Below are 8,297 nucleotides of genomic sequence, written 5' to 3'. Positions count from 1 at the left end.
GTACTGGAAAGCAATACTCAGTACAGGACTGTACTGTTCTGTATTAAATTGGATTTATTTTGAAAGCAACAAACAAATGTATCAGTAGGCAACTGTGAACAGGCTGGCTGTAGGGGTGACGTCAGGCCAGAAAGAAACACTCACAGACAGGCAGTACTAGCAGATGAAACTGAGACGCTGCGGCGCTCAGTGTGGTTAATAAACACACAGAAAGTAAAATGCTGAACAAAACAGAACACAGCACTTTGGGCCAAAATAAATAGACAAACAAAACAGACACTAACAAACAGGGTGGTCAAACACTAAACACAAACAAGTACGGTGCTGGTGCTAATTTGTGCAACCCCGTGCTCACATACTATTAAATACTTTAAATGCATGTGGAGTGCAATCCCCATGCCTAAATACAACTATATATTTTAAATCACTTGTGCTATACAGACCCATTTATATCCCGTGCACCAATACCTATACACCAACACTACCACATATAACACAAAATACACACAGGGGCAGAGCACACTGCCACGCTACTTACACAGTTCAATAGTTTGTTTTTAACTCAGGGACTGATACATGAGAGTTAATAATAAGCAATATAGTGCTGATGTAACAAATAGAGCCAGTCGGAAAATGCATGCAACAGTTACTGTATATGTAGTACTTTATCAATCTGTTACAGCGCTGATTGACAATTAAATGAGGGACAGAGTCAATTAACTTTTTTTAAGCATGCAATGCATATTATGTAAATAAGGGGGCACGTTGGTTATGGTGGGCAAGTGCCCTATTTGCAATTTCAAATACCATACCAGTAATCTTGTTGTAATGCACATATCAACCATGCTTTTCAATGTCTTGTTAGGGGATATGAAATGTTAAGTCAGATCAATTTAGTTTAATTTACGAGATAGATAGATATAGATAGATAAGCAGATAGATAATTCATGTTAAACTAATTGATTAGATGTCATGCCTGATTAAAATACCAACCTATAAATGTAATTGGAATAAAAGCTTACCAAGACAAATTGCAATTTCATAATATTTTATTCTTACAATTAATACTGCTAAATGAAACAAATCGAGGTTCTACAAAACAATAAACTAGACCTTTATAATGTAAAACTGCTTGCTTTTTTAACCAAAAATGAATAACTTTCTTTCCCCTTAGCTTTTACTAAGTTGACGATACAGTCTTATTGTCATTAACTGAATTTCAGGATCTCCACTTTTAAGGTCAAGGGCCTGCAAGAAAACATCCAAAGCTTCTTTAAAGTTTCCTTCTCCATACAGAGCTTTCCCACATTTCACCAAGTATTCATATTTGTCTTCTGCCGATGAAGACATATTGGTTGTGTCACGATTTCTAGGCGGGGTCTTCTCAATTGTGCAACAGTCCATATTTTCACCTGATCTTAGCTCAATATCACCAGTGGATTCATCCTGGGTACTTTCCTCACCCTCTTCCATCTCAAAACCATTTGTGTCATCATACTCCTCCTCCTGTCCTTCCTCCGTGTTCAAAGATTCTCCTGTAGGTTCCTCTTCTGTTTCTTTCTCCTCTCCATCCATCTCTTCCTCCTCTGTGTTCAAAGATTCTCCTGTAGGCTCCTCTTCTGTTCCTTCCTCCGTGTTTAAAGTTTCTCCTGTTGGTTCCCCTTCTGAAAGCACAGACTCGTCACCATTTACTTCTACCTCCTCTGCCATGCTACTGTCTTCCTCTGACTCATTATCATCGGACTCCTCCATATCTTCAATGTCTTCCACAACAGCACTCACAAAAGATTTTCGCGATGCAACAGATGTATTACCACCTACGCTCTTTGTGTGAGGGGTCAGGGAAGCTGAGGAGTGCAACACAGAGTTGTTCTGCTTGGGAGTCGAAGCATGAACACCCAAAAAGGACTGATGCAAAGGGCTACCAATAGAAGAGAAACCTTCAGCATGGTTGTGCTTCCCTGCTGAAGAGTTGTTGCTTTCATCATCCTCATCTTCACTATCAGAAATTACTCTTGCTTTATTTTTCTTTCTAGCAGTATGAATGAAAGACCCTTCAGCCATACTCTCATCTTCACTCTGAGAAATAAATAAGAACCCTCTCTGTGGAGAATTATCAGCATTGCTTATTATTTCTGGATCATCATTTGGAGGCAGCTCTTTAAGAGAACTTGAACTACAGAGCTGATGGTCTGAATCAAGTTCAGTATGCACAGAATTACTGTTATTTTGAAACATTTCTTCTGCACTATCTTGCAATTGAAGATTAAAGTCACAAAGGGGATGTGACACAGACAAAGACTTGGATTGTGAGACAATATCTTCTTCAAAATCACCATCTTCACCCAAGTAGGATTCAGGGAGACCAGCTTCAGGGCGTTGCAAGTTTGATTTATTTGGACAAGGTGACATTATTTGGATATCTCCGCCCTCCATCATAGCAAGTGCAGGGGAGATCTCAAAATTCTGAAAACCGACATCTTTTACAGATTTATTTTGAGGGCCTGGCAAAATATCCACTTCCTCGGCAACATATTCACATTCAGAACTGTAATTTCTATCTGCTCCACAGGCAAGAGAAGATACTTTTGCATTTGATTTTGAGGAATCCTCTGAATGAAATCGGTCTTCAAGAACTTCATTTTCAGAATGCTCTGATGCATCACTCTCTCTCTTGTTTCCCACAGTCAAACAAGACTCATTGCTAGAATTCTTCTCAGATTCTTCACAACTATCATCTAGAGCAAGATTGTTAATTTTGTTGCTTATATTGTGTACATCCTCATTTTGTTCATTGCTTTCTTGCGTCAGGTCTACAACTGCAGGAGGCGAAACAGCAGAATCTTCAGTCCACTTAGGTGTGGGAACGTTAATTTCTGTTTTAACTCTTTTTGTTTCAAGTGATCTCTTCGGAGGCTCTGGGTTGTGAAGCCATGCTGGCTCAGTACCAGATTTAATATTCTCCATCAGCTGCTGGTGTAGCTCAGATTCTACTTTCATCAGCTCTTGAGCTTTCAACACTCTATGCTCAATATAGTGTTGAGCCTCTGTGTCCTCTGGGTGATCTTCATGACTAGCTGCTTCAGATGAAAACATGAGATCATGATCCGAGAGGCCAAACATTTCCAAAGAATACAGGTAAGCAATATGTTCATCCAGCTCAGGATCTGTACGTCTCTGCGTTGCATGTAGTGATTGAAGCTGGATCTGTGTGGAGGATGACCGTGTGTCTTCCAGTTTGAAAAGTTCTTTCAACTCTTGTTTGCTGAAGTACCTGAATGGGTTTTTTTTATCGCCAGTTGTCTGTCTAATCAAGGAATCCTTGAAGACTTGACGTCTGTATATTTTTTCTTCCACAGTCCCACAGGTGATCAGTCTGTAGATCACAACATTTTTTGTTTGCCCAATTCTGTAGGCTCTGTCCACAGCTTGTGCATCTGTTGCAGGATTCCAACTTGGATCAAAAATCACAACCCTATTTGCAGATGTGAGAGTAATTCCAACTCCGCCAACTTGAGTTGTAAGAAGAAAGACAGAGTATTCTTTGCTGTTCTGAAAAAGTGTTATACGTCTCTGACGTTCCGACAAATCGGTTATCGTTCCATCGATGCGTAGCAGCTTGAAACCCCTGTTAACTAAAATGCGACTGAGAATGTCAAGCATTTTTCTCGACTGAGAGAAGACAAGAGTACGATTGCCTTCATCTCGAAGTCTTCCCAACAGGCCCACAAGGAATGTCAACTTGCCTGATTCATTAATCAAAGTATCATCTGACAGGTGATCAATTTTGCCTGCAGCAGTATCATTCTCATCAAAACCATCTCCACTATGATGATCTCCATCTTCTAGGCCTAACTGGCCACAGGCCCTGGCAGACAGAAGTCTTGGGTGGTCACAGAGTTTCTTTAACACTGTTAGTTCTGCCAATGGAGAACGGTTAGTCATCAGTATCTCTTTTATTTGGTCTAAAGAAATGAACTTGTTGTAGATGTCTTCCTGTACTGGACTAAGGTAAGTCCAAATAATTAAGTCATTCTTTCTAGTCAGAGAAGGCATCTCAACTCCAGTACTGGGATTTTTGTTCTCTTTGTCTTCTGAATCCAATTCATTAACTTTAGCTTCTTTTAGGAGCTTTGTTTTCTGAACGTCTTGCTTTGTCCTTCTTAGAAAGTATGGATCTATAATTGTCATCAGATTTTCAGAAATCTTTAGACCCAGGGCTTTTTCTCCTGTTGTGGCATCTTTTTCTCTGGCTCGAGTAATGGGGCTTTCATACTCCATTTTAAAAGTCTTTGCTGTTCCAAGGAGTGTTCCCTGACATGCAAAATCAAAGAGCGCCCACATCTCCCGCAGATTATTTTGCACTGGAGTACCAGTGAGAAGGATGCGGTTCCTTGAAGGTATAGCGTGTGCGCTTTTTGCTGTTTTGGTTGATGAAGTTTTAATTTTGTGAGCTTCGTCAAGAATGATATAGTCCCATGTGAACTCCCTATCATTAAAGCTAGACAGAAGTTGCCAATTGTTGATCAGCATTTGGTAAGTTGTTATGATCACACCACCTCTTCTTTGGACTTTCTCCAAGTTCTTCACCCGCTCAGCTTTGCTAGTGCCATGAAACTCTTTAATTCTCATTCCAGGGGTCCACTTGGCAAATTCCTTTGTCCAGTTTGCAATTAGTGTTGTTGGCATGACAATCAATGCACACTTGACTAACTCTGCGTCAAACATTCCAGACAGAAATGCAATAATTTGGATGGTTTTCCCCAATCCCATGTCATCTGCCAAAATTCCACCTTTTCTTCCATCTCTGTACAAGCTATAAAGAAAAGCTATGCCTTCTTTTTGGTGTTCGTAAAGCTTGTCATGCAATTCTCTGAAGAGCATTAAACCACTGCCATTGACGTCAACAAACTCATCATCGTCATCTTCTTCACTTCCTGCTCCTTCACGTGCCAATTCCGCAATGGCTTCTTCCAGTTTCTGGATTCTGCTTTTTAGTTTTTCACTGGGATGAATTTTGTAGGCAGAATTAAAAAATTCGAGTGACCTACTAAGGTTTCCATTCCTGGCTTCATCCTTGCCTTCTTTCACATACCTAAAAGACAGAAAAATTAGAGTTCTGTCAACCATATATTTAATTTTATTAAATAAACAAACAAAAAAAAATATATGAACTTTGCAAAGCGGACTACAGCCAATATTAAATTAAAAACACAACTTTTTAGGATCTCCCCCTTTTATCACATTTTCCAGTTTAATAATCCAGCTGCATTTTGTTGAACGCTATTTCTCAATGGAGTTATTCAGATTCAAATTTTTAAACACCACTATGTAACCCTCAACCTGTTTTTCTACCAAACTAAATTTGGTTCAAAATTAATGAAAAGGCTAAATTTAAAATTGAGTTTACTTAAAACATATTATGCTAGCTTATAGATAGACCTTTACAATAAAATAAAAGCGTCACAATTCACAATTGAATTAAGATCACAATTATTGAATATTGGGGGAAAAAAGAGCAAAAAACACAACAAAAAACAGTTAAACTATTTGCTATTTGTGTGACTTCACAGAGGAGTTCAAATGTGATTCATACATGGCACAATCCACCCCCTAAAACGATATTTGCGCTGGCTACTTTTATTTAAAAAATATTACGATTATTTTCGGGTATTACTGCACAAAAAAAGTGTACTCTGTTTGTTATGAGATATTGGGTAGGATATGTCGTGTACACAGTCCTTGTCAGCAGACAGCCAGGGATATCTGAGGAACAGGCGGAATAAGAGTTTGAGAAACCGCACCAACTTTTCAAAATAAATCTGGGTCAGACTCCAATACTTGGTACCAATAGGTACTGTGACATTTGTTTATCTTCACAAAAAGCTATTTTATTGCGGTTAATGTTTAGTATTTGGTGCGTTATACATACACAAAAAAGCAAGTGCCTTACTTTTATGTATGTTTAACAATCTTCACTGAAACAGTGTACGTCATGAAAAAAAAAAACAACAAAACACTTAAGAAACTCCTTTGTTATACACGTGTTCAATGTGTTACTTTACTGAAAATGAAATATGCTTTTAAAATATGCTGTTACTGTTGTGTTTTTCTTGCATGATGGAGCTACAGATGATCAATGCAGGTTTTGCACGTTACATATGCTGTCAATATTACACACACACAAAAAAAAAAATCCTAATTTACTCAGAATGTAGTGCTTATTTAAATTATTTTATAAAATGTGTACTGTTGAGCGTTCATGAAATAGAAATTTATATCCAAAACATCAACATTTAAATTAACTACTCCCCATTCGGGTGAATGTTAGAATATGACGCGTCCGTACTACAGCTTGTTAAAAATGTCTGAACTTTTCATTAATACCATAATCCAGTACTTTACGACAATCACCAAAGTTTTCTATTTTTTATTTTATTTTTTATTGCATCTTTGTAATACCTGCCTACATTCCCTTTAAAACTTTCATTTAGTAAGCCACTGTGGCTAAAGTAAGTTAGCATTTTTAGCCACACTGGAAAAACTTAACCCACCGCAAAGAACATTAAAAGAAAACTGTAAACCTGTTTTATTGTACACAATACAATAAACATGAACTATAACTGTGTCCAAAAACCCTTCCCCCTAAACACCACAGGTTTACCTAAACACAAACAACACACTGGTAGGTGAGCTTTGATTCCCGTTTAATCAATGTCAAACGTGAAAAAAAAAACGTGCTTACAGATATCCTCAATTCTGAATTGGTTTGTAGATATTCATATGCTGCACTTATATTATTTTGACGGTGTCGTGATTTTTTTTTTCCCCCCACTGCAGAATGGTAAAGTGAAACTGCCATTACAGTGCTGTAGGTCTATGTTAATGTAAATGCCTCACTGACGAGCCGCAGCTCTGGTTACACAAGCTTGTAATATGAAGTAGGATTACACAGCCACTACTGTGTTTACATTTTTTATTTAAGTTTTTTTAAATCATGTTTTTATCACCTGGGTCTACTGACAGTAATATTGCACTGATTCTGTCATTAAAACTCAATAAAATAGTGAAACGAATCCTTCTTTTTAAAATGTGTTCCTCTTCGGAGTCTTCTTGGAGCCATTCTGTTACTATTGCCAAACTATATTTCAGCATATTTTAAAGAGATGGGAAACAGCGACTTTAGATATTACGCCTATTGTTGTTTCTAACCAGAACCTCTGCCCCGCCAAACACAACGTTGGTGCGTATGTTACGTAATCAAGCTAAATGACTTTCATTGGGCAAAATTAAATTAAACAAGTCTGTATTGATTCATCTACCAAATGCCCAAAGTAATCATGCTGGCACAGTCTTAAACAAGCACGTGTTTCAAAGCCTTCGCCACTGTGGCAAACTTAGTGAAAATTAACGTTTTGCACACAACATTGTATATTTAAGCTGAGTGAAAGATTTGTATTGTTTGTTTGTTTTTTGAGCAAATACCGGTTATTTATTCAGCCAGTCTTGTATTGCAGGGGCCTTGATCATCCTAGTCAATTGTTCCTTTTGTTGATCTTGCCTTACTGTGAGCAGTACTAAAATCAAACTCATGCACTGCTTCAACTGAGTACTTTCTCAGACACTACAAGCAGACCACTAGCTCAAACCATGCAAAAATAAACCAGAATGCACCACTTGTATCCCTTTTTTCAAAATGTTCCCAGTGGAAGGGGGGGACACCACCCCCCTGGCCGCAATGAACCCCGATGATATTGGTGCCCCCTATTACCTAACAGAAGCGAGGTTGTGCATTCTTGGTGCTGTTTCATTAGGGATCTGTTTTACGTTGTCCTGGCTTTTTTTAACTTAAAAAACCCCGGATTTTCAACATTTGAGAAACCGTTTTATAACGTACACACAGAAAACATACCTCTGGTATTTCTCCACAGCTTTAGCGTCCATCTCGTTCGTTTGATCCCAGTTTGTACAGCGTTATTTTTTGTTCTTCAGTCCAAATACATAATCTAATAGAGCATACACTTCATTTCTTTACCTGAACGTTCGTGAACAGCTCTGCACTGAACAAAAATGGAAAACCCCGCCACTGTCCAGCCAATCTGCTGTGTAACATAAAATTCCGTGCAGCGCGTCACGACCAATCAGGTTCTTGCAAGGTTATGAACCGCGTGTTCCCCCAAAAGCATCAGTTTCTCATTCGTTCCATACGCCGTCCCTCTAATGACGTTTTAAGACCTGCCTCTTCCAAGTTTACGTCACTGAAAATTTGAAACTCCAAACAAGCTGCAACAAAACGA

At 38.4% G+C, this 8,297-nt stretch overlaps 1 protein-coding gene across 1 annotated transcript; it reads right to left on the bottom strand.

The window, feature by feature from the left end:
• Nucleotides 1-1,067: 1,067 nt before the first annotated feature.
• On the bottom strand, nucleotides 1,068-8,073 carry LOC121318708 (DNA excision repair protein ERCC-6-like). Its single transcript, XM_041255669.1, has 2 exons — nucleotides 7,913-8,073; nucleotides 1,068-5,095 (listed from the first exon to the last, which is right to left on the bottom strand). Exons 1-2 carry the CDS (start codon nucleotides 7,942-7,944, stop codon nucleotides 1,171-1,173), a joined length of 3,957 nt encoding a protein of 1,318 aa, XP_041111603.1. The 5' UTR covers nucleotides 7,945-8,073; the 3' UTR covers nucleotides 1,068-1,170.
• Nucleotides 8,074-8,297: the final 224 nt, after the last annotated feature.

This window comes from Polyodon spathula, chromosome 7 (assembly GCF_017654505.1).
Source record: "Polyodon spathula isolate WHYD16114869_AA chromosome 7, ASM1765450v1, whole genome shotgun sequence".
Classification (NCBI taxonomy): Eukaryota; Metazoa; Chordata; class Actinopteri; order Acipenseriformes; family Polyodontidae; genus Polyodon; species Polyodon spathula.
The sequence above is the reverse complement of the archived record's forward strand: the minus strand, read 5'-3'. Positions and strand labels throughout refer to the sequence as shown.